This window comes from Telmatherina bonti (genome assembly GCF_933228915.1).
Source record: "Telmatherina bonti genome assembly, chromosome: 15".
NCBI classification, from domain to species: domain Eukaryota; kingdom Metazoa; phylum Chordata; class Actinopteri; order Atheriniformes; family Telmatherinidae; genus Telmatherina; species Telmatherina bonti.
The window spans coordinates 12,101,752-12,128,810 of record NC_136613.1 but is presented as its reverse complement, the minus strand read 5'-3'; the positions used below and the strand labels follow the sequence as shown (position 1 = coordinate 12,128,810).

The 27,059-nt window shown below is 40.0% G+C and overlaps 2 protein-coding genes across 2 annotated transcripts in view; both read right to left on the bottom strand.

Annotated features, from left to right (window-relative positions):
* Positions 1–5,255: 5,255 nt before the first annotated feature.
* Positions 5,256–6,998, bottom strand: gdf3 (growth differentiation factor 3; the record flags this gene model as incomplete). The annotated part of the gene is made up of 2 exons (XM_079253690.1): positions 5,256–6,109; positions 6,722–6,998. 2 exons carry the CDS (start codon positions 6,996–6,998, stop codon positions 5,256–5,258), a joined length of 1,131 nt encoding a protein of 376 aa, XP_079109816.1.
* Positions 6,999–11,847: 4,849 nt separating this feature from the next.
* trappc10 (trafficking protein particle complex subunit 10) overlaps positions 11,848–27,059 on the bottom strand; it is a 29,103-nt gene continuing 13,891 nt past the window's right edge. The window contains exons 5-23 of the mRNA XM_079254566.1: positions 26,364–26,559; positions 26,024–26,135; positions 25,674–25,921; positions 25,416–25,562; positions 25,064–25,178; positions 24,250–24,326; positions 23,978–24,069; positions 23,285–23,425; positions 22,181–22,290; positions 21,366–21,895; positions 21,050–21,191; positions 20,644–20,802; positions 20,202–20,431; positions 19,752–19,852; positions 18,740–18,863; positions 17,512–17,676; positions 17,183–17,363; positions 16,729–16,923; positions 11,848–13,794 (exon numbers count right to left, since the gene is read on the bottom strand). Coding sequence (XP_079110692.1) covers positions 13,547–13,794; positions 16,729–16,923; positions 17,183–17,363; positions 17,512–17,676; positions 18,740–18,863; positions 19,752–19,852; positions 20,202–20,431; positions 20,644–20,802; positions 21,050–21,191; positions 21,366–21,895; positions 22,181–22,290; positions 23,285–23,425; positions 23,978–24,069; positions 24,250–24,326; positions 25,064–25,178; positions 25,416–25,562; positions 25,674–25,921; positions 26,024–26,135; positions 26,364–26,559 — 3,313 coding nt within the window. The 3' untranslated portion in view covers positions 11,848–13,546. The remainder of the gene's footprint in view (positions 13,795–16,728; positions 16,924–17,182; positions 17,364–17,511; positions 17,677–18,739; positions 18,864–19,751; positions 19,853–20,201; positions 20,432–20,643; positions 20,803–21,049; positions 21,192–21,365; positions 21,896–22,180; positions 22,291–23,284; positions 23,426–23,977; positions 24,070–24,249; positions 24,327–25,063; positions 25,179–25,415; positions 25,563–25,673; positions 25,922–26,023; positions 26,136–26,363; positions 26,560–27,059) is intronic.

Genomic DNA, 27,059 nt, shown 5'->3' with positions numbered 1-27,059 from the left:
TCTGACTGTGCTGAACAGACTCAGCCTTAGAGTCTGTGCAATCCGGAAAAAAAATCAACAGAATTTAAACTTTATAACTAAATTCTAAGACATGAAAGTGTTTCAGAATGTAGTTCGGGGGGTGGCGGGGGGCAATATACAAGGAGAACAAGGATTGGAGATAGAAATACAGACAGGAAATGGCCACATCCAGTCAGGATGGCTGAGTCATACTAGCTCCTCGGGCTCCATGTTGACTGGTATTGATTATCCATTTCTCTTTGGCTTTGCACATGTGGGAGAGTCAAACTACAGAAGGAGGAAGAGAGTGAAAGTTAAGCTGTAGTTATTAGTTCTTAAGTGCAATAATATGATCATGATGAAAGAAAAAAAAGGGAGGGTGGGGTGACTTTTCCGTGTTGGCAAGCTATTATCTGATTTCTAGTATGATCAGGCCATATCAGAACTGCTTTCAAGCAATTAATGCCATGTGGATCACAGTTTCTGAGGCCTATAACATCACTTAATGCTAAAACACACACATACACACACACACACACACACACACACTGCTCAAAACCCAAAACCTTATGCAATCTGATACTTACTCTTGGACCCTTGGAATTATTGCGGCACTTGTACCGCAATAATTCTAACATATTGTACTGTAATAAGGTAATGCATGCCATTTATTTAATTTTACATTTTGATATGAGGTAAAACAAAGACTTTGGATTCATAAAAGATTTTTGGTTCATGTGTTAAAGGGTTAATATTCCCAACTTTTTTTTAACCAATGTAATTTAATTTTAAATTAGAGGTAAAAAAAAATTCCATTTCTGTGTTGATGGTGCCATGTTTATTAAAACTATTTCAAGGTCAGCTGTGAGAGACATGTAATAAAGATCTAAGTTTTCCTTAATTCTGTCATGACCTCCAAAACAATGGTTGAAGGCCTTGAGCTAATTGCTAACATGCCATTATGCTAATCCTCTCAATTTATTACGTCTTTAGCCTGTAAGTTAGCATGCTAACATTTGAAACTCAGAAATGAAAACAAGGAATATTTCTCTCTTTCATAACTGTTTTTCACTGCAAAAACTCAGCCTTGAAAAACAAGAAAAAATTATACAAAAATTAGGTAAATGTTGCTTAAAATAAGATAAATTATCTGCCAACAGAACAAGAAAATTTGGCTTGTCAAGACTTCCCAAAACAAGTAAAAATAATCTTAAAACAAGAGGAATTCTCTGACATAAAAACTAAGAACTATCTTACCTTTAAAAGAATAAGCATATGTGTACTCAATGTAAGATTTTTGATCTTACTTAGATTTCCGTTTTTGCTGTGTACCCACTTGCTTGCATTATTCTTACAAGCAATAATGCAATAATACTTTCATAAGCTACGCTACAAGTCAAAAGTTTGGACACACTTTCCCATTAACACCAATGTCCAAACTTTTAACTGGTGGTGTATGTTGTTCTTACTACTACCTAACGTGCATGTCTTTGTACGGTGAGAGGAAGCCGGATTACCTGGACAGAATCCACTCAAACACAGGTAGAACATACAAGCTCCACACGGAAAACGCTACGATACAAAATAAAATTTTATTTAAATAGTTTTTTGGGGGTTTTTTCCAAATTATTGTATTTTATGTAAATATGTTTTGAACTTCTCAGCCACCATACAAAGGTCCTCCTCACCATAAATTTTGAATATGGATGAATTTTACATTATATTTTCCAAAACATAACCAAAACAGTTTTGTTTCTTCAACTTAACACATTTTGCCTAATTTTACCAAGTGAATTAAAAAAACTGACTCAATTATTGACGTATAACTCAGATATCCGTTACTCTGGTTGATTTGTTAGATCCACCACCAACCCTTCTGCCTCCCTGAGCTTTGCCCCATTACATTACTGGAAACTTTGTTGCTATATAAGATATTCATGCAGTTGGTGTGTTATGTGACTGGTTTTGAAAAACACTATTTTGGTTTCATCAGAAAAGCTTGTTGTTTCTATAAAAGAGACAAATGTTGGTGCTAACCTGAACTTTAGCTGAAGCTAATTGGTTTACAGTTGAATTTACGGTGTTTAATAAGAAAAGACAGTTTATTTGGCATCATCCTTGTGTCATAGATAACATCAAGAGTGACTGTTACCATATCTCGAAATATATTGCACTGTACCATGTTACATACCCGGCTATTTACACTTACATTGCACATTGTTACACACCTCCTCTTATAACTAATTTGTAGACATTCTTAATTTTATACCGTTCTATCTATCTATCTATCTATCTATCTATCTATCATGTAAAAACAATGAAAAGTTGTTAGAGTCAGGGAGTTGATGTCTGTGTTTCACGTTGACTCATTTAATGGTTGATGAAATATTTTACTCAAAACCACAAACAAGCAGAATGGGTCACTGAAGTCACCAGGATTTATCCTTTCTTAATTACATTATCCATGTTTCATGGCAGTCAATCTAATTATTATAGAGCATCAAAGGTTTCATATTATACCGTGCTTTCACTGTTGCAGGCATCTGTGAGAGATCCAGTGACGTTAAGCAAAACAAAGATAATTTAGTTCTGCGGCTCAAGTATCACTGAGCGAAGATTCATCCGGGAGGAGGAGGAGGAGTGTTTCAGTTTTAAAGACAGGAAGCAAAACACTGTTGTGCATCTGACTGTTAGAGATGGAGTGTGTACGGCTGGTCCCAGAGGGTGAAGTGGAAATGACTTTGTCTTTGACAGAAAAGAGCTGTTGAAGTGCCCGAGGCTTCTTCCTTTTCCTGTTTCCCTCTGCTGCTCTGCTCATTCTCGCCTCCATTCATCTTCTGAGTCTGTTCAGCAGTGTTGTACATCAGACGAGGATAAAGAAACAAGTGTGTCGCAATATGATTGAAAATTGAAAAAATGATGAATAAAAAAAACAGTTTCCTGAGATTAAATGTAAGATACAATTAAAAGTTAGCAGGGGCTTTAATCACAGTAAGGATTCGTGGCCATTTTTCTTCAAAACCTGTCTGCTGCGGTTCTGCTTTAAATAAATGCATGCAAAAAAAAACAAAGCAGCAGCCTCTGGTGACTAATGCACTGTCACAATTGTAAATTTTAAGTTTCTTTTTTAGAAAGTACTCAACTACTATGCTGGAACGTTTTGCCCGATTATCCAAAGCTAAATGTGTGTTTCAGTCTGAGTTTAACCTGCACTAAACCTGAATGAAGCAGATCTGCTTTGCCTTGGAGATAGTGGTGGAGCAGGAACATGGCCTCTCTCTTCGGCAGTAACTTCGGTTTAGATTTTAAATCATATAAATAAGTTTAATAATAGGCAGCAGGAAATGACAAATTGTTCACTTTAAATGTAGAATTTGATGACGGGTTAAAACAGATTAACTTTAAAAAGGATGATAATGTTAATATGGGATGTTTCAGGATGAAAAAAACTCATTTGGTTGTAGAGTGAAATTAGGACTAAAAAATTTAATCTAATTTGTTTTTCAAGATGAAAGCATGCAAACATTTATGACTGGAGAAAACAGTTTAGAAAACTTTTCAAGCCTCCAAAGCTGTGAAACATTGTAGGAATATTGCAGAAGATGCACTCTGCTCACATCTTTACACTCCAAAGACTTTCAGCTTCTCCCGGTTGCTGTGGCAACCAGTCGTTGTCATGGTAATCCCCTAGTGGTTTGTTTGTGTGGGTAAAGGGGGGTTGAGGTGTTATCAGGCAGGAGGGTGAGATAAGAGAGTTCATTTTTCATTGCACAGATAAAAGTCGCTGATCTTGGCCAGTGAAACATTTAAACCACAAAGAAGCTCTAAAGATGCTTAAAGTGTGCTTTAAAAGGAAAAAAAACATAGTTATCTGAATTTCCCTTGGTGTAAGGATCTTTTTGTTACCATTATTTTAAAGAAAATGTCAACATTTACAGTATCGCATGTGGCTAATGTATGTGTTCTGCAGAGCGTAATATACATTCAGAAATCCTGACATAATTCCTGTTGTTAGGGTCATTATTTAGACAAGTGCTTGAATGCACCGACTGTCAGCTTTAGAGGTTTTGTGATGATTTATGGAGAGAAAGTAGAGAGATAGAAAGATAAAACATTTGAATACTTTTTAAGCTGGGGAATACATTGAGACGGCAACTGGGATGAAGATTATTAAAGGAAATTAAGGGACATTGTCCTCTATGTAGCTGGAACTTCTGAGGAACTTTGAAGGATTTTTAACAAACACCAAATACTAATGGGTTTTTTTTTCCTCAAATCCAGCCACATCCCAGAGATAAACTGGTTTATGAAAAGAAACCAACTCCAAACTTGCAACTAAACATTCCTTATGCAGGTCAGTCTAATGAGGACCGCAGTGAGATCTACAAACGATCACTTCACAGGCAGACGACTCGGTACAGGATATCTCATCAGCTCTTTTCATTTATCTGTTAATGCTAAAAAAAAACGATAAACCTCACCAGAAGTGGTCAGAGACGTCACCTCTCCTCCGAATACAATAGCGTCCTTTCAGCTTTTCCACGGAGACTGACGACTATAAAATAATGGTGATCAACTCTGGCCCTGGAGAGCTACCATCCTGCAGGTTTGAGTCAGGTGTGTTGCAGCAGGGAACAACTAAAACCTGCAGGATGCGGCAGGGGTACGATGCATTCCCTGAGCCAGACATTCAGATTCAGCGATATTCATACTTAGTGTGGTATCCAAATACAGACTACTTGACTCAACTGAATAATTTCACAGTATTCTACATGAAAATAAGTTAAGCAGAATGGCTGCATGTGATATGGAGGAAGATGTGATATCCAACTGAGTCGCAGTTATGACACCATGTGTTAGACTGAAATACTTAAAAAGACAACGGCAGAAAATGTTACTGAGGAAGAGACAAAAAGCCTTTTTATTCAGGTAATATTTGGTTAAGATTCATCTATTTGCATGTTTATGTCAACTATATGAAACTATACAATGAATACTGTTAAAATGTATTAAAACACAACTTTATTAAACCCTAATTCTCTCCTGGAAACAACTCCCTTAATCTAGAAAGAAAAAGAAAAAATATCAATATTCATTTTAAAAAAAAAAAAAAGGGAGATTAGAAAAACTAACATGGCTTAAATGGCTAAATATTCAATCACACATTGCAAAAAAAAAAAAAAAAAAAAAAAAGGGGGAAAACACAAGCTGAACGGAAAAAAAAAAAAAAGGAGACGGGATGGGGTCCAGTTGCCTCATCGACAGCCACACTCATCCACCACCATGTCCTGGTAATGTCGAAGCACCACGTTGTCGTTGTTGTCGTAGTAGAGCATGGAGATCGGGGAGAGGCGTATGGGGACGCAGCAGGGCTGAGGCGTACCCTGCGGGTCCAGAGAGTGTACCAGGGTCTGAAGGATGGCGTGGTTGGTGCCGTTCAGGCTCTCGCTGAGAGGGAACGGACACTCGCCGTGGCAGTAGTTGGCCATGTAGCCCTGCGGGGCGATGATCCAGTCCTGCCAGCCCACGTCTTTGAAGTCAATGTAGAGCCGGCGAGCTTTGCAGACGTTACTGGGCGTCACAGGGAGATGGATGGCGCTTCTCCTCTGTCGGGAGCGGCACTGGTGGGGGTTGAGGGACACAACAACCAGCGAGGCCTGAACCAGTGGAAGAGCGATGGCTGGTTCCATTGGGAGGGCGTTGCTGGGGTAATAAGGAAGAAGCTCCTCTGGTTCTGAACTGAAAGGAAGAAGCTCCAATACCAAACCATAGTTGTGTCCTGGTTTGCGCCAGCTTTCTGCTAACACGGTGAGGTCCATGGTGATGGTGGTGGGCTCCAGCTGCAGCTGTGCCGACTGCGCCAGCAGGAGTCTGCGGTTGGCCTGAGGATTTGCCCCCCTGAGCGTGGCTCGGATCACTTTATACAGCGACACGCCGATGGCTCGGGGGCCCCGCAGGAACTCTGCGGGTCTCAGAGGCTTCCAGTGGAGCTTGATTTCCAGCTGAGCCAGAGACAGCAGCTCCACAGGCTGCAGGACAGACATGTTGAAGAAAAGCTGCTTCTCCAGACAAGCATGACAGCTGCTGCTCCAGCCTGACACCAACCTGCCTGCAACACATCAGCAGGGGGAGAAGCACTTAAAACAAGGACTCTGCTTTTTTTTTGTGCGAGTGAGTGTGTGTGTGTGTGTGTGTGTGTGTGTGTGTGTGTGTTTGGCAACGTGAAGAATAAGTTCTCCCAACTGATTACCACCTCCTGAAACACACACTGTGCCTGTACTCGCTGCATTGTTAGTAGCACCTCAGTTTTATTGAAGTAGGCTACCTTTCCAGTATGATTTCAGGCATACAACTTAAAAACAACAGCTTTTCCCCAAAGTTTTTCTCTAATTCAGGCTGACATGTTTGGTTTACTGCACCTTGACTGAATAGGACTTTATCAATAAATAATGAAAAGGATTTGAACACAACAAGTATCAGAGAACATATTTTGTACTGAAGCTGCTCCTCTATGAACACATTCAATGTTGAACTACTTGATGACAAAAATCACATGAACAAAAACCTGCTTTCTGTGATGTAAACATTAATTAGATTCATCCAAATGCTGTTAAACTGACATATTAGTTGCTAAATTTAGTGTATTTTACTGTTTGCTTGGTCTGTAAAGATTCAGGGAGAAAAATTTGCCAACTTTTCCTAATTTAATTAAGATTCCTACCTTGATCCTGCACGTATCGGATGATGTTGCCGCGGACTCCATACTCGGACACCGTGCACGGGTCGCTGTCCGGGGCCTTCGGGCTCTCTGACCTCCGGAACATCCTCCACAGCGCGGAGGGAACTTGGCGCCGGGGCTGGTGGACCCCTGCGGGGCGAGGCAGCTCGGTGAGCCCCAGAGAGCTGAGGAAGAGCCGCTCCTGTGTCTTCATGTCCTCCACGTTGGACACAGAGCCCACACCGACAAAACACACCGCCAACAGCACCAAGGAAGTCATGTCTGGACTCCGCGGCTCTGCTCGGTTCGTCACCTGCAAACGTTTGTTTTATCCACAGGAACATCCCGGTGTGTAGCTGCATTGTTATGTTAATGAGAGGCGGGTGGGTGATAAGAAGGTGATAAGAAGGAGAGGAAATACTCCAGGACTGACCTCAGGTCAGAGACAAAACAGAAAGGATACCAAAGAACAGCCTGGAAACATGGATGGAGTTCAGAAACGTTTCGCATCACTTTACCAAGAATTAAGCGCGACCCGGAGATGTTTTCAGAAACAAGTTGGAAAACACAAACACATTTTATAACTTGTATCAGGCAAAGCAATATTTTCAAGTTAATGGACACACACAGAGAAAAGAATAACGTATTCAAACATTGAGAAATGAGTTCACAACGACTTGAAGAGAAAAAGCTCCAGAAAAGCAGAAAAGTCTGGTTTCTAGGATGAAAAGGAGCAAAGACTTCTGAATGAGAAGAGGGTAGGCCTTGGGAGGATTTATGTGTATCCTACTAAGGATTTATCACTTAACTGAATATTTTACAGGAAGCATTGAAGGACACGGCGAAACCTGTGAGCACTTTGCTCTCAGACTGCAGGTTTACTGGTGGTTCCCTGAGTACGATGGGAGGAAGAGCTCTTAGGGAACCAGCTCCCAGTTTGGGTTTCTAGATTTAAGATCAAGCTTAAGACCTTCCCTCTTGATAAATCTTATAGTTATCTTAGATATGACAGAATTGGCATCGGTAATATTTCTCCTCTTTCTGCAGGTCTTCCTGGATAAAAGTTGCAGAGTATGTTGGTCTCTCTTTCCTGTCCTCTCCAATAAAACCAGTCCAGGCAGATGACATGCCCTGAGCCTAGTTCTGTCACTTTTCTTCCTGTTAAAAGGAAGTTTTCTCTTCCACTGTCACCTCATGCATGCTCAGGATGGGGGATTGGATCAAAGTCAAGATCTGATCTGTTGATTTCCCTTAACACTTTCCATTCATTATGAATTGGCTGAAGTTGACGTGTAGGTGCTGAGATGACATTGTTGTGAAGTGGCGCTTTGCATATAAAGCTAAATAGAACTGAATTTAAATATGATCCCTCTTGGATGTCAGTAGCCTGCTCTGTTTGTACCATTTCTCAACAACTGAAAGAACTTCAAGGGAAACTGTAAAAACATAAACATCACAACAATCATCTAAACATAATTCAACACATGCACAGAGAAGTTTTTCAGCCACACTTTCAGACAGAGTTCCCCTGATATAAATAATGTAGAAATCTGAAGAAAAAAAAAATCTGATCTTTTAAACGTGCGAACTGAAGGTCAAATCGTGGACTACAAGAACTCCAAGGTGTTTCATAACAGAACTGGAAGACTGCACAATTTCATCCAAAGTAGTTTTATCATCAGAATTCAAAAGTACAGAAAGTATAGAAATACCAGACCTTCCAGTCTGTGCTGGGACTGAATGAAATGTTTCCTGGACATCATCGGCGAAGCACTGTTGTCATTTTTAATGATGTTCACCACAAGGACGGCGTCAATGCAGAACAGTTTGTCCACTCTATGCTTCTTCCATGCATTAGTGTGAATGCTGCACGACTGGTATGACTTTTCTCAGACTTAGTTTATTAATACACAAATACCAAATTACTGGAAACAATCTCAGACAATAATAGTAGAATCTGGTGTGTTAAAGTACCACTGAAATTTAAGTGTGGGCAAAGCCAAGAAGAGAAAGTTTTTAAGACTGAGCAAGTTTGCTCGTTGCTGTTTTATTGGTGTGTTTATAACGCCACCTGGTGAACATTGATGGCACCACCTTAAAGGAATAATATAAATTCATTCAGTCATATAGGTAATTGGTACTGAAAATGTTTAGCTTAAAAATATAAAATTATTTGGTAGTCAGATAATCAGTCAGTTTTTATAAGTTGATCAAACAGCAAGTGATTTTTTTCCCCCCATTTCTTTGTTCACACACACACACACACGCTCATTAGTTTGGACAAACAGCTGAGAAAACACTCACCAGATCCAATGTGAGCTGCACACACGTGTGAATCAGGTCTCCCCTAGAAGCTATTTAAAGCTTATAGTGGGAACCTGGTACATACACATCAAAACAAAACACTACATTGAACATTTACAGACAAACATTTATGGACCCCAGACATACCAACAGGAGCTAATAACAGATTTCAATATAATATTAAAATATTATCAGTAAGTTATCATGGATTATGTAATTATTAAATCTTCTTAAACCATTAAAAGAGTATGTAATTTTCTAAAATGTATTTGATCTATATTTGAATATCTATACATACGAGTTAGAAGAATTTTTAGCCATTATTTGAAGGTGAAGATCGACTTAATTCCTTTTAAGCTCTCATTGAGCCCATTCCAGATCTGCAGTCCCCTGCAGGCGAGGGACAAGCTGGTACTTTTAAATCCACGTTTTTTCCCCAACGATTAGATGTTTGTTTTTTTTATTGTAGCATACTCATGCTGCAGACTGTTTACTGGAATAAGCTCATTCAGTCTAGGGTTAATTTTATTGATAATTTGATACATATGAAATACATTTAATTCAGTTAGCCGAAGAAGACCATACCGGTGAAAGAGAGGTCTCATGGGGGCATTTTATTCCGACTATGACACTGCTCTAATTATCTTCTTTTGTAAACTTTCTAATTTTTCTTGAGATAACCAGAGTATGTGTTGTACCAAATAACATTACAGTAATTAAAGTGTGGCTCAACCAGAGTTTTGTATAATGTGAGTAATAGGTGTAAGTAATGTCTTATCTTTTATTTCATATGGATAAATGGAGAGAATTCTCAAAGGCTTGAATTGGTTTAATTAACCATTCGCCTCATGTCTTGCTGTTTTTCAGACCTGGTTACAACAACTCCTGGCGTAAAACACTCCCAGCACACGTGGGATGGAATGAGAGTGCATTTAGGGGGTGGTCCAGCAGTCAGAACACAGACACAGTAAAAGACCCCCTATACACTTGACATGACTTCATGTAAGCAGTAAAATTTCCACTTGTTTGTTTTGCAGCCCTCCACGTTTCTAGAAAGATTATATTCTGCAATTCCAAGAAATTCTTTAAATTGCCAACTTGGTTTAATGACTTCAGAATCTAAAAACTTTCATGAAACTTGGACTCATCGTTGATAGTATCCTGCGGACGTGACACGAAGTTTGTTCAGGTGAAAAAGGGCGGAAAGATAAGACACAGCTCCCAGCTAGTGTGCAATAATGCTACACTCACTGTGCACTCCATTGAGTACACTAGCTTAATTGCTTGTTAACATAAAAAGCTGATCAGCCAATCGCATGACAGCAATGCGGTGTATTTAGTCATTTGCACATGGTCAAGTTTAAACCCTGCATCAACATCGGGAAGAAAGTGGATTTAAAGTAACTTTGAATCTGGCAACGCGTTGGAGCCAGATGGTCTAGTCTGAGTATTTTGCAAAGTGCTGATCAACTGGGATTTTCACACAGCCAGGTTTATAGAAAATTGGCTTCAAGAGAGAAAATATTCAGTGAGCAGCAGCTGTCTGAACCAAAAGGCCTTAATGATGTCAGAGGTCATGGGAGAATGGGCAGACTGGTTGGAGACAAGAAAAAGGCAAAAGTTACTCAAATCACCATTAGTTTCAACCGTGGTGTGGAGAACACCATCGCTTAACACGGGATGCATCCAGCCTTGAAGCAGATGGGCTACAGCAGCAGCAGATCACGCCAGGTGCCACTCCTGTCAGCCGAGAGCAAAGAACTGAGGCTGGAATTCACACACACCCACCATAGCTGGTGATGGGTGGAAAAAAAGTTGCCTGGCCTGATGAGTCTTCATTCCAGCTGCAACATTCAGATGGTGGGGTCAGAATTTAATGGAAACAACATGGAATCATGGATCCATCCTGCCTTATTGCAATGCATCAGTCTGGTGGTCTGATGCTGCAGGACAGGGGACCAAAGTCCAGAGTTCCAGGGCCACATTCCTTTGCTTCAGTGGTCCACTTCACCGGACTGAAAATGAATGGCTCATGGTGAAGAAGTTGATCAGATTCAGTAGCAGTCAAAAGTTTGGACACACTTTCCCATTGGATTTAATAGGAAAGTATGTTAAAACTAAGTAGTGTATGTTGGACCTGGAAAACAACAGAAACCTGCTGGATAGCGGCCCTCAATGACTGGAGTATAAGACCGCTAATGTAGGGCATTAGTTTTTCATTATTTAAACACCACAACCTTCCTGAGTATCGTTTTTGACCACATCCATCCCTTTATATCCCACAGTCTGCCTTCATCTGATGGCTGCTTCCAGTAGGATGATGCGCTATGTCACAAAGCTCATATGATCATAAACTGGGGTCTTGAACATGACGTCCTCCAAAGTCACCAAATCTCAATTCTGCTTGCTGCTCATCACAGCTTACTGTGTGCAACGAGGTGATCATTGACCTACAGTGATGCTAAATGAGCTCCAATCACAAGTGGTCACTCAGAGCACGTTTTATTGCCATGTCTGAAAACACAATGTCCACTTCCTTCTGAAAGGATCACCCCCTTAAAGTGAAAAATGAAGCTGTGTGGGACATGTTTTTTTTAACATTGTGTAAGTGACTCATGTCATGATGGTATATGGGGCTGCTGTTAAAAAAAAAACAAACAAAACAAACAAAAAAAAAAAACTAAACATAAGTCTCACAACATTAATGAGAAACTGTCTAAAGTTGATTGGTGGAAGTAAGAATTAAATGCAACACCTTCTGTGATGTCATTAACGCCACACATCCAGTCACTTCCATTGATTTTTTTTTTTAATATAGTTGGCAATCAAAGATGATTTTGATTTGAATCATTATTTACAGATCAGTATGTACAGTGGTCAAAGAAGAACACGAAGCTGTAGATACATCAGAGGGAGGGGGGGACAGGAGGGGGAGGAGGGTAAGAAGTAGCTGACATTCTTTCTTCCAGAAACATGAATGCATAAAAACTAAACTTCCTATTTTGATCATTCGTTCACTCATTCAACATCGATGGTATGTGTGCATAGCTCGGACACAGAATTGGCGACGCACGCACACACACACACGCACAGAATAAATATGCACACGCAGCACTGTATATGAACAATCCACTGACAACGGATAAGACAGCTGTGTGCACTGGCTGATCACTGTGTAAAAGTCTCGCTAGAGAGAGCGCACGCTCCAACACAAAGAAAGACAATCAAAGGTACACAGAAGCACAGCATAACAAAGGACACACACACACACACAGTCAGTCTGAACCTCATGTGTCATCACTGGGTTTGTGTTTGAGAGTTTTGCCTTGATCTTCACACTGAACATAAATGATTTTTTAATCATGAAAATGAGAAATGATGAAAATCTCAGTCCTGAAGGTGCAAAATTTGAAACACTTAGTAGGTATTTTCCAGTGCCTTCTTTTTATATTTATCCAGCTAATTGCCACCATCTCATTAACTGATAAAGAAGAAAAACAAACAGTAAACATGTAAGATTGGGTGCATATATTCAATAAAACACAGTATTTCAAGTTTTACGTCTATTTTAAGCTTCTTTTACAGTCCTGTTAAACAGCAGACTGATTCCTTTTTGACAGTTCTGAAGGGAAAGTAAGTGCTTCTTATCAAACTGGCTTCACTGGTAAACAACTGATCAACAAACTGCAAAGGACACACCCCGCTGCTCTAACTCTCTGCACAAGTGTCATCATTTCTCTGCCGATTAGCCACAGCTGTGCAGAGAAAATGCGATTCAGGGTCCTGCGAGTCACAGAGAAACAACACGCTGCAGGAGTCATTAAACTCAGCAGGCAGCCCAGATTGTGCTGTTGTTGTGTTTTCCGGTGTTATTCCAGGTGTCTCACACATGTCGGACATGTAGTCCGATCACAGTTAATACCTGGGAGGGGGTCTTAATGGGACTGGGCAGGGCACAAGAGTCTGCCAGGGCTGATGATATGTCTCCAGTGAGATTTGTTTACTCAGTAATGTGGGACCATCAAGGCAAAAGTCTTAAACAGAACCGCACTTACAGCTCATCACACTCAGTCAAAGTTACAGTACTTTAGTTGCTGATCAAGGCAAACACACATCTGGGCTTTGGTGCGTCATGGGACAATCAAGAGTAGTTCTCTTTTTTTTTTTTTTTCCTCCATTGTTTTCCCAGTTCAAAATAGCACGACAGGTGCAGATCTGATCGATCAGTCCATATATATATTTATATATTCATATCTATAAATCCATTCAATGAGCTATGTACAAAGTATGGCAACGATTCTTGTTTTATCTAAATTTATCAGCAGTTGTCGTCGGCTCTTCACTGTCTAGTCTGCAATGTCTCCAGTGAGGTGAACGTTTCATGCTTAGGGGGAGGAGTCCATGCCAGCAACCTGCAGCGGTCTTTGACATGGACTCATGGACCTGATCATCCCTAGAGCCTGATAGAGTTCATCCAGAGACCACGTCCTACATAGAAGTGCTTGGCTGATCTGAATGCCAGGGTCATGTAGCATTGACCTCCATGATGTGGTCGTCAGTAGCAGGCAGCACCAGAACCTGCTGTCCGTGGCTGTGGTTGAACACCTGTCCAGGGCTGAAGGGCTCCAGACGGGGCATGGCCACGCCCTTCTGCTGCTGGTCGCCGCTGCCCACAGAGTGGACGCTGCCCCGGCTGCGGATGCTTGCCGTGTCCCCCTGGTCATCCAGCGTCTTGTCCAACAGGGACAGACTGTCGTTTTCCACACAGCTGTCTGTGGGGGGAAATTAATCAAATCAGATTTTCTACAGCAAAAAATTCCCACAAAGACCACATCAAAGTCCCTGAAAGTGATGCATTCTATTTTTGTTGGTGTCTATACAGGTGAGGTTCTTCATGCAGGTGAGAAGGTTTCTGTCTTTTACTCAAACCTGATTGTTCTGATATACATTTGGTGAGTCTGATACACTGAACACTCACTTTAGAAAACCGGAAGATCATTTCTGATTATTTGAATGAGTTATATTTAGTTAGTTCTAAATCTTAAAGAGTCAAAGGTAACAAGTTTTATAGTAATAACAAGCTTCTAACTCTCCAAATATTCACTTCTGTTGACAAATGTCTTTTTTATGCTTTTGAAAGTCAATCAGCACAAATGAATCAAACTTTGAATCAAAACAATCTCTCTGACTTTTCCAAAGACTGATGTCCATTTCTACAAGAACAGATGGATCAGGAAGTGGTTAGTTTTACTAGGTTACATAAGGGATAATGCCCGACGAGGTGTCCATTATCAGGAAATGAATAGACTTCAAGGAAGCAACTGTCCTCCACTTTGCGTTGGACGGTTCACGCCTCTGTGTCGTCCATTAATTTCTGATAATGGACACCTCGGAGGGCATTATCCCGCTCATACCATGGTCACTCACAAAGGAAATAATATAAGGTCAATTAATCATGTTTTTACTGTTAAAATAATGTTTTTAACAAGAAGCGGCTGAGCAGACTATTGAATGTCTCCTGTTGTGGTGTTGTCAAGGTAACTGCCGTTGGCAGCACCTGCAGTGCGTTCGGCAGCAGATACTATTGCAACAAATCCCTGATGATGGTGAATTACGATAGTGTTGCGGGATGTGTGTGATGCTTTGGTCACGGAGCTCAGTGTGTATGAACGTGAGCAACTGTGTACGCACGGAAGTGCCGCCCCGTCCTTTTAACAGATTCCAATGAAAATATGGTGATTTTCTGAAAATGCATATTTCTTTAAAATATGAAGGAAGTCGGGGAGGACATGCAATGGTTGGTTTCTATAACAGCATAAGAAAAATTTGGTTGCGGAAAAATCTAAATGTGAACAGCACGAACCTTTTTCATTTTTGAAGATTGCTGTGAAATTGACGTAACCTCTGGAGCATTAATGCAGAGAAACACATGCATGGTCTGCTTCACCACTGCAGGGTGACGTCAGAGCCGCTCTGTCCCTCTTTGAGAGATCTGGAGCTTCATCACAAACTAAACGATTAAATATTATTTAATATGGTTGAAACAATATGATAAGATATTTTATCTGCAGTGACTGATTTCAACTAGCGATCTTGGCAGAACATGGACATAATACAGTACTGAGATGGGGAGGGAGCGGGAGACTTTTTTCCTTTCTCCCTTTGTACTCTGGTCATTGTTCAACCGATGGTCTAAATTAACCTAAAAAAATTAAATAAATTAAAAACTGGCAGATCAGATCCATTCATTAGTGGTCATGGGCCGCTGTTTGACATAGTCCTTCCAGATATTCTTTCTGCTTTCTGTTTTGTCCGTTTGTTGCTAACATCTCTGTTGCCATGGTTACCAACTGGCGTTTGAGCCAACACAATGATTTAGCAGTATTGGGCTATTTGACCGAATTGTTTTTAACTGGTGTCCTATATCACTTTTTAACGGACACCCTGCAACCAATCAGAATTGAGTATTCACTCAGACCATGGTAAAAAAAAAGGTTCTTGTGCTGATTTCTTATCTTAGAACCTAACTTGTCTGGGAGAATATGTTGTCAAGGTGATGAAGCCAGCCGAGAAATGAAGCACTTCTGTGTAAAAATTCAGAGCTGAACCTGAAGCTACTCTGGCTGCAACTTGACAGCTGCTTTTCATCGGTGTGTGAGTGTGTGGAAGTGGTTTTTTAGTGCAACTGAGAACATGGTCCAGCTTTGTAGGTTGCAATGACCTATAATCTCTTTACACTCATTTTACTATATGTGTATTGTGTTCTTTTCCAAACATTTCATGCCCGTCATACCTGCCGTTTACATGCCATTCATGTAATTTGACCATTTATTTTAAAGGAAATAATTCTGAAATACTGCTGCCAGTTATCTTGCAATACATGTAAAGAGCTACACCTGGAACCTTTGAGAAATATCGCATAGCTGCCAGTATCTGACCAAACAGAAGGTCTGTGGTGACTTGAACTACAAGTTCCATATGGTAGTTGTTCATTTTGAAATAATTTGCTGAAAAATGTGTATTTTGATCAGATTTATATTATTGAAAGCAGCGGGTAGGCTGCAATAACTTTGCTGTTTTCTGACGACACACAGCCTCAATTTACAACAATATTCCTGCATTTCAAACCTTACTCACCAAACTACAAAGCATGTACCAATTTCTGCCAGTAGGTGGCATAATCAGACAGTTTAATTGGATTTAATGAGACCATAAACTTTAAAAAACACGTGTTGTACATTATTATATTTATTCAGGTCTTGCAACACTTTTAACCCCTAAATGCTTTCAGCCACAATCCCATGTTAGACTGAACTTCTGTGGATAGAAAATAGTTAAATGTGATCTGAAAAACAAACAGTATGATTTTGTATTAAAAGTATTATGGCTCACACTGTTCATTTCTTGACACCTGCTATTAAACTTTCCTTACATTTTATAAATAAATGCGATAGAAGACGATGTAAGGAAGAAAAACCATTAAAAATAAATAAATAGATAAAGCACCATAGAAGAAGTGCTGCTACAGGATGAGAAGTGGGCTGTACTTGCATAGAGCGATTATGATTATAAATAAATAAATAAATAAATGACCTGAAGCAACATCAAACAAAAGCAGCTGTTTGGTGTGTTCTGACTTCAAGTCTCCATCGGTTTACTTAATACAATCAATATGTGTGTGTGCATTAATGTTCAGGTGGTCATACCAGGGTCTGGCTGAATGGCTACTGCAGCGGTGTGAGGCAGGTACTTGAGCACTTTGATCTTGGGGAAGGGCAGGTGCCCCGCGAACAGAGGCATCACCTGGATCTGCACCTTGTGTGTGGCGTTGGCCTTCATCGGCATCGACACCATCCCTGAACTTTTGCCACAAACCGCCCAGTTGCTGCTGCTGTCGGCCACTGTGGACACACACGTACATATGAATTAACGTCACTGATGACTCATGAGGCCTTTCTTTAAAAGATTTTCTAATGACCATTGAAAAAAAAAATGGCAACAGCGGCAACAACATTAAATAAAAGTTGCACATTTTGGATTATTATTTAAGAAGTCATTTTAAATGGGACATTTTTGTTCAAACAATGAAAAAAACTATTTCCATTAAGATTAATCACATAATCATATAATGCATGTCACCTATTCTAACTGCTAACATACCTTCATACATAAGTTTGGTGGTTTTGAGGCCATCAGTGTCAGTTTTGCTGTCCTCTGATATCTCTCCCTCTGCAGGTTCAGCCAGTCGTGTTATGAAAACCTCAAGTGCGCAGAGTAAACCGGAGCGACAGTGCTGCTCGCCAGCAGGAGGCATGATCTCCGCTCTCACACTGTACAATGTCTGACAGCATGACATAGAGGTTATCTATGCAAGGGAAGTCTCAGACAGTGGCAGGATATAAACATCACTGCATTGGTTGCTATGGTTACAGAAGATATGTCAGGCTTTTTTAGTCTAACACAGATAGGGAAGAGCTTCAGTAACTTACAGTGACTCTCTCGAGCTGGAACTGGTAGTGGAAGGGTTTGAAGGCAGAAGCATCTTGGTTGAGAGGAGAGAAGTTGGCAGAGAAAACACACTGTAGACAGGAAGGCAGGTCGTCCTTCCACCTGACCTCCCACAAGCAGAACACACTGTGCTTGCTGCACAGCAGCTACACACGAACACACACACACACACACACACACACACGAACACACACACACACACACACGAAAAAATGCAACAAATCAGAGTGATAACTGACAGTTGGGTGTATACTTTTTTCCAAGAATTTGCCGCCTTAACCCTAAAGAGCCCATCATGATGTATTTGATACAGTTTCTGAGATATTTGGTATCTCTTTATTAGGCCTGTGAGGATATGCTTGTGTCCCGATTTGATTTCGATTTTTTGGATGCCGATTCAATTTAAATTTCGATTCTCACAATTCTTCAATATTGATGATTTTTGCAGATTAAAAAGAAAATAAATGTACAAAACTTTTTAGACAATTAGAAAAAAACAACAGTATCCAGATTATCATTCTGCTGCTATAATGCCCAAGATAAGTTAAAAGATCAATAAAAACAATAAAATGACAAAAATTTTATTATGGATTGTTTTTATTTGTTTGAAAAAAAAAATTCAAACAAAAAAATTGATTTTAAAATTGTGAAGCAAAAAAAATCCAGATTTTCCGATTCGATTTTAACCACCCCTACTCTCTACTAAAAACTTTACACAAAATCCTGTTGAACAAAATTTAACACTCCCTGCCCTCTAATAAATGTCAAGAAGTAGCACACTACACAATAATTTTGACGTAGCACGTGGTAATAAATGATAAACATCCTGCATAAAAATAGTAATTTTTAAATATTTGTTAAAGGGACAAATAAAGACCTCATTAAAAAAAATGGACATTTCTTACCAATTTTAATGAACTGAGATCAGTGACAGAATATTATATATAAGCTCATTAATAAAAGGTGTGTTCAGACACTGTGATGTGTCAGTTTCTGAAACAATACAGCCATAGAAAAGCTTTGTGGTGATACAGTGATTTAAAATAGCTTTTATCAGAATGGATGAGTCTGGCTTGTAATAGAAAACCCCTTTATTTTCTTAGAAACATCTTTTTAATTGATCATTTTATATAGTTTATTAAACATCCTTATAAAAAAAAACCTTCCACCTACTTGGTATATTGTTTTCATTGATTAATTTCCTCTCACCTGTTGTGTTTTAGTATTGAGGGACTGTAGCTCCAATGATGTGTGCTGCTTCTCAGACAGCTTCACGTCGGCCAGCGTGAAGTTCACATCTGACACGTTTTGCACACACACCTGGATGTACTTTCTGCAGAGAGATATCAGTTGTCACACCTCACCCAATCAGAATTTTTTGTTTAAAGAAAAAATGAATAATATGCAGATTCTGACAGTTACAGGTTTTAGTTTTCTTTCAGAAAAAACAAAACAAAAGTTAATGACCACATTTTTTCACAATTTTTCTGAGTCTTCTCAAACGGTTCCAACTTCCTGAATGGTGATAATTGTTAAAAATAAATCAAAGTAAATACAGAATATGCTCATGAATTGACCCCACAACAGGCCCTTAAGCATTTCTCCCTTCTAGTTATTTTTTGGGTGGCCAAAGTCGGTCCTCAAAGGTTTTTTTTTTTTTTTTAATGTATCCCTGATTTAAATGGATTCAACAATCTGTGAAGCTCTGCACAGTAACTCAGTTAGATTCAGGTGTGTTGGAACATGGATAAATCAAAACCTGCAGCATTGTGGCCCTCGAGGACCACAGCTGGACAACCCTTATATAGCATAGAAAGTACATTGGATGACATGACAAAAATGATTTGTTCTACCAAACCAAAGTAAGGTGCCTCAGTACATGAGGAAAGGAAACCAACGTTACATATAATATTAGTAGAAGTACGTATAGACTGAAAGGGAGAAAAAAAAAAAGGAAAAAGAGATTTTCTAGTGCTTTCAAATTAAATTTACTGATCTTTAAAAAGACATAAATCATTACAATAAAAAGTAACTTCATGGAGAATTTCTATGGAATAGCTGAGTAACAGAATGACATCATTTTATCTGGAAGGTCAGACGTGCATACCTTTCTTCTACCATCTACATTTCTGGTAGGATTGACTCTTAAAAGCAAATAATAACTGCATAAATATAATGTTTTATGCAACACAGAAAAATGTTTGTAACTTAGATTTCTCACCTGTTACCAGCAGAAAGCAGAGAGTGTTTGGTCTTGAAGGGGATGTAGAAGGTGAGGGCGAGCAGTGTGGAGTAGATCGACCACGGACAGTCAATTGACATCTGCAGACAAACAGGAACCAGACTTTCTTAATGTTGTTTGATAAGAAAAGTACCAAACTTGTCCAAATAAGGCCCAATATCTTGTCATTCTTTCAAAAAGAGTATTGGGCATCACAGTATCTAAAGGTCATTTCATCCAGAGTCCTAAACCAATCCAGTGTAACTTTACTATAATAGTAAACTGACTATAATATAAAAGAAACTAAAAGATTGGAATTTAAAATATACAGTTGAAATGTTACAGCTAACACTGATACCTGCGCCAAAGGAAACATTAATGTCTCCATCACAGAGTGATTCTGTCACCCTCCTCCTAACCTCTCAATGTGCTAACATGTGTTTCCCTCACCCTCTGGTCGATGGCGGTCATCAGTGTGTCAGGATGACTGTAGCTGCGTGGTCGATGGCGGACCTCCCCATTGGTCAGCCTCTCGTTGGCTGGCCGGTCAGACCCGGACGGGATGATGCACAAAACCTCCAACTGGAACTCCAGGATGTGGTAGGGAGGGGTGGGAGGTAGGCAGATGCTAGTGACCTTTTCAGATGACTGAATGGACATGACGCTTTCACCCACCAACTCTGAATGTGTGATGAGGACAGAAAAGAAAAGAAGAAAAAAGAAAAACAAGAAAAACAGGAAATTAACTCAGAAAAATATCAGGAATTCCTCAATTTTCAGCAATAACCGGCTGTTAAATATGACTAATATTTACTTAGGAAAGTTCCCTCCTGCAAAGAAGACAAAACTATGAGAAAGTCTTATTTCTTGTTCTGTTACTATAGTTACTGACCAGCAGATGGGCTGCTGATGCAGGCGGTACAGTTAGCAGAGGGCAGGATGGGCATGCCGTCTGTGTTGCTGAGCTGCAGAGCATCTCCTTTCTTCACAGTGTAATGGCCCGTCAGGAGTGTGAACTTCACCTTCTGAGGCAGACCGGCTAACAGAGGCTCTGAAGACACCAAACAAAAATAAATCTGAGCAAAATACACAATAGGTGCAGGATAAACAAGCTGAAGTAACCTAATAAAACCTTTGTTTTATTTAGCAGTACATTTTAATAACCCGGTTGGGATGTTTAAATGAGAGAAAAATAAAAATATCTGCCCAAATGTAGACTTTCAGGGAGTTTACAATAACTTAAAAATTGACAATGCAAAAGATTCACATATAACTACCCAAAAAAAGGAGATTCAGACCTGAGAGCGGCTCTACAGTGAGCTGGGGCTCCTGAGAATATACTTCATAGCGGACCGATGGGTAGATATGAGGCTGGACAAACTGCACTCCACCAACTGTGGCGCACAGCTGACGCAATGTGTAAAAACCTGGTTGTGCGCTCTGAAACGAAGCAGAGTGAAGATAAGAATGACAAAGCCAAAGCTGGAGAGCATGATAGAAAGAGGGATGTTTTGTGAGATAGGCCAGTTAAAAAAATACTAAAAATGAAAAGACTAAAAAAAACCTATTTACATCTTCTTTTGAATAAACAGTTAAACAAACTGTGAGTCTTACTGGTGCTGTGAAGAGGATGCTGTTGTTTCCAGGCTGTAACGTTACATCCTGCACTTTCAACATCTGACCGCCTTCTTTCATAGAAACAGTAGGAGGGCTGACACAGTTGGGTGTGTCCGGTGGTGAACTGCTGTCATGACAACGCATTACCAGGTGAGTGTTTTTACACATAACTCCTGTAGAGTTGAGAGAATTGTCCGAAGGACTCCTGTCCTGAATCTCATCCAGTTCTAATGAAGGCCCAGCGGACACGGAGGACGGAAGACCAGCTGATGAGTTACCCTGTTTAAACTCTACTGTCCCTGGGTATGTTTGTCTCTGAGCTCCTTTGGACCTTCCATGAGTCCCTCCGTGATCCACATCAAAGTGGATACTAGCCGCTAGTTGCTGTATGTTCACCGAAACGGGCATCAAACATTTCAGAGTGAGCTCCACCTGCAGGACGGCTCCAGAGTGCACAGAGGCTGCTGGTTGGAAGTGCAGCCGCGTGAGCTTAGCAAAAACATTCATGCTGAGGGTCATTTGGTGAGCTGGAGGAAGAAAAAAAAAAAAAAGGATATTGATAAAATATTAATGTTTACCTTTAGTGACAAGAATTAATTCACCCAAGAAAAAGATTGGTCAAGATCATGTTCTTTTATGCACTTCTGAATAAAAACATCCACTGAAATCCTTTCTGACGTTGTCCTCTGCACATTAACGATTTCATATGATGCAAGAAAATAAAACAGTTTTAAATTACACAAGGATGGCACTGGCATGACATGAAAGTCCCTCATTTCTTAACCACACCTGCCGTCGACATGGCTACTCACAGTGGTCTCCGGACTTCCCAGCAAAGCTGAGAATTTCCTGACAAAAGTGCTTTCTCTCCTCCGTGGTCAGATTGGCATCACCAGCCAACAAGGCACTGGTTTGCAAGTAGCTGCAAAGGGTTGTCAAGGAAACTAGAGAGTGCTGCTGCTCACCATGTCAGGTAGGGCAGTCCAGAAAAAGCCGTTTTACTCTCAGAGGAAGGAGAATTTTTTTTTGCATCGCTGACTGATAACTCTTAACCTAGACTGAAAAAGTTGCACAGGATCAACGGTCAAATGGATTTCTGTAGACAAAACTCTTATTTTATCAGCAAAAGCTATTCCTTTATTAAGCTTGGATTTCTTTATCATACATCTTATCCCTGGACCGTACAGGATGCTGCTATGGGAAAAATCAGCAGAGACAAAGCTTTGTTCTTCCTCTTCTGTTCATTTGGACAAAATAATCTGCAGTCAGCTTCCTCCTCTTGTCTGTTCTGTACTTCTTCTAGAGCTGATTACCTCAACCAAGGAGGTTAAGTTTTTACCGCCAGTTATCTCTTTGTTTGTCTGTTTGCATTCGAGATAACTAAAAAAAAGTTGTGGATTTTAATTGAATTTTCAGGACTTGTTGGAAAAGTGAAAAGGAAGAACTAATTTAATCCGGATTAATTAATTTTTAATCCGGATCACCGTTTGGATCCAGGAACTTTTTTAAGGCAGTAGCGGCGGTTTGCGCTCTCTGAGCGCTTTTCTAGTACTTTGTGTTTTACAGCTGTTGAACATTTCCTTATCCAAGTTTGAAACACACAGATTGGTAGATTTTTGGCTTAACGCCACCAATTATAGAAATGTAGTAATTTCATTTATGAATGGAAGTCTTGAAAATTAAATCATCTTATCTTGAAAATCCTCTCGATTCTGTTTACTCATCTGGTTCGTGAGAAACCTGATGCTGAGCAGAAACATGAAAGCTTCAGCAGCATCTTACAGTAGGAATTCAAAACAAACAGGCACAGAGGAATTTCACATCTTAAAACCAGCAAACTAGACGGTTTAATGTGGGGGCTACTGCGTGTTCTATACATGTTTGTCTTGAGGCTGTAATAATAATAAAAAGGATACTCTTCAGTTTTTCCCAGCAGTTTCTGACACTCAGCAATCTGTCTCCTGGTGTGAGTCACCGGCAGGCTCCATCCTTCAGACACATACGACTTCAGAGCCTCTTGTAAAAAGGTTTCTGCCCGTTCGGGATCTCCTTTCCTCCTATTACGACACCCACATAAACACATCACCTTATTTTGTTATGTTTTAGTGACTTGGAAGCATAATATATTAAATAAATCGACTGTGATAATAAAAATCCAAATATATGTGTGTATAGGATTTTAAAGATTACATGTATTATATAATGCAATTTTGGGGAGATTTCAATTTCAGACATCATTTCGTTGCATCTGTGTTTATCAGCACCCACGAATTTTAGCCATAACATACTATTTAATTCCCTAATTTTTGCCATAAACTAAAAAAAAAAAACATCTTCTAGGCTGGTTACTCTTAAAGCTAATTCATTCTGCTGTATCTTTAAGATCAAATGATTTAACTATACAAGTTTCTGTACAAATTTCAAACCCTCAGATTTGATCTTTTATATATTTTGCCTGTTAAAATTGTTTTGTTTGTTTGTGGTAACTTAGTGGGGGCTTCTGTGAAGAATCAGCCAACGTAAACTGGATGAGCAGGGTAGATGTGTCTGGCTCTTCAGTTCAGACAAATGGAAGACTGGATTGCATCCTAACTGAACCAGCGGCTTACATGTAGAACTCAGCCAGGCTTTTCCCCACCAGTCTGGCAGACCTCAGGCGGCCGATGGCCCGATACATTTCCATAGCAGCATGAGAAAGTTCCTGATGCAAGAGGAAGCAAACAAAGTGGAGATGGAGGAGGAGAGGGAGGAAGGGTGGAAAAAAAAATCAAATCAACTGTTTCCAGGACATTACATCAGAAAATATATTGATTAAAAACTGGGCCAAGAGTTTCTAGTTTCCAAACTACTGAAACAGAACACCGAGCTGTGTCGGACTTACAAGATAGTGCCTTTCGAAAGCTTCAACAGACGACAGAGCTTCTTTCAGCTTTTTGTAAGGGCTTTGCAAACTGTTGACTGTGGAGGAAGACAAGATGAGATTAAAAAGATTTATAAATATATAAATATATATATATATCTTTTTTTTTTATTTCAGAAGTCAGGCATGTTTTACAGAATTCCTCCTTTTCAGTAAAAGAACTGCAATGCAACAAACCCTACAGACCAAAAACACTGACAAACTACAATATTTAATGGCTGAAATTTGGTTCAGGACTCTTGGTATGAACTGGTTTTATAAGATTTTTATCAACAGATTTCAGCAGACATTTTCAAATATACTGAATGTGAGTGACTGATGAAGGATTAAAAAAAAAAAAAGTGACACAAAAAAAGGAACTGACATGTTTTGCTTTACTGTTTCTTTCAGTAAATGAGGACTTGTTTCGTTTAGTTGTGTGCCGCGCCGATATTCTCTTATGAGAAGTGATGCTACATGAATACAACTCAACTGAATCAAATTAATGGGATGTTTGTGGCAGAAAAGAGACTGACGGAAAGAAAGAAAAATAAGCGGAAAGTGCTAAATCACACATTATTCTGGTTGGCAGCAAGACATCGCATCAGTCCTGAATCAGCTCAGCTGCTGCTGATGAAGATGACTGGGGTCACTGTTGTAGGACCACTAATGCAGATTGCATCACAAACAACAACAAAAACTTTAATAAGAGACCCAGCACTTTGAAAATCCATCTCACCAGTATGGGTCGTGAGGAAAGCGGGAGATTTCTTGAATTACCATCCTGACAACTCACCAGTCTCAGGCCTCTCATCTCCAAGTCCTGCCAGCAGGTCCACTGTCCTGTTCAGGTCCTCAGATGTGGGCCCCTTCTCTGACACCAGCCCACAGAGTTCTCCCAAAGACTTGAGCTGAAGAAATGGATATTTCTTATTACATGGATAATTTTTTATCTTTTCAGCCATTTTAATAGTTTTGTAAAACAATCAGCAAATCTCCTCCTTACAGGGTTGGAAATCTGCACCAGAGCAAATGAATTTGATGGAAACAGTTCTGACAGCTAACACTGTTAGCTTTTAGTTCTTATAGGAACAAAGTGAAACGAGCAGGTTGGTGAATACAAATCAGTTATTTATTTATTTTTTTACCTTGTCTGTAGCGTAGGCCCAGAGGCCGACAGTATGGGAGCAGTTTGCAGCTAACTGAGCCTGATCACAGCACCCTTCGATCCTGTGCAGAACCTCCAAACAACTGAGGAACACCCAACAGTCCAGTGCTCCATCAACAACCGACACCTTGACAGCAAAAAATAGATATAAATAAACACAAAAACACTTTAGAATGAGTGACAAGACACATATTGCTAAAATACGTTGATCTAAAATAATCTCCCTTTCTAAGTTTACCTCCAGCAGGCGTAGCTCCTGGACACAGTTGTGGAGCAGCTCTAAGGCTCTCTGTGTGACCTCCCAGGGTCTCTGTAGGAAAATGAGTAAAGTGCACTGGCGAGAGAAGAGATAGCTCCTCAGGTCCAACAGGCTGGCCTCGCCACGCTGGATGCTATCCCTCTTTTCCATGTCGATCGGCCGCCGAAGCAGCAATCCGCTCCAGTTACGCACCGGGGCGCAAAATGAGCCGAGCCAGTTCGCCGTATCTGTGCGCACAAACAAACGAATCAAATCTAAAACTAGAGCATATTTCTCATCATGGGGGGTAAAAAAAATGAACATATGTCAACATAATTAAGGGCACGAACCTCCAGCTCCAAAGTTAAGGACATACTGCGTAAAAAGAGCATCTAGTTCATCATACTGGACCAAGGCATCTTCAAACTGCTGCAGCATCTCAAAAACAAAGGCCAGCTCCTCCTGCACAACCACACACAACATCACTGAACTGACACTGTCATTATAATGACCAACGTAGACAAACACACAATCTGTTAACTGAGCTTCCTGTCAGTTTAATGTAATTCTTTTCAGCTGCTGAAAAGATAGAAAAGGCGTTTTTTTTACCCACCAAGCTTTTCCACCTCTTGTGACATATAATGCAAACTAGGAAACCCACAACCACCTGCCTGCGTTTCGTCTACATACCTGGACCATGAAGTATTCACAGAAGCTCCAGCCAGGCTGTGTGCGTTTCTCTCGGAGTGTACGCATGTCGTCTTCAAAGTGGCCAAGGTTCTTGGTGAAGGACATGAGGAGGAGAGTTCGCAGCTTCAGCAGCAAGGAATTCCAAGATTCCAGCGACCGAGACGAGTCCTTCAGAGGATCTGACAGAACCACACACCTGGATCGAAAGGCAACACAGGGAAGGTTGAACACACTTATGTACTGCTTATAATGTCTACTGGAAGGCGAGGCAGGTTTATTTGTGTCTTAAACACATTACAGATGATGTAAAAAGCATAAAATACAACAAATAGCAAAATCATAAATTATAATAGTTAAAAGCAAGATTAGTTTAAAGTTACTGTGCAGATTTCATGCATTGGCGCATGAGAAAAGAAATGTTTTTAACCTGGATTTAAAAGTTTCTACATTTGGTGAGAGTTTAATCTCTACTAGCAGGTTGTTCCACTTGTTTGCAGCGTAACAGCTAAATGCTGCTTCTCCATGTTTGCTCTGGACTCTGCTCTGGACTCTGCTCTGGACTGGTTGACCTGAGTCTTTGGATCTAAGTGTTCTGCTTGGTTTATATTATTTATATTCTCTGAACATACCACAGACGTGTACTGGTCCTAAACCATTCTGGGATTTGTAAACAATCAGCAGGGGTTTAAAATCTAT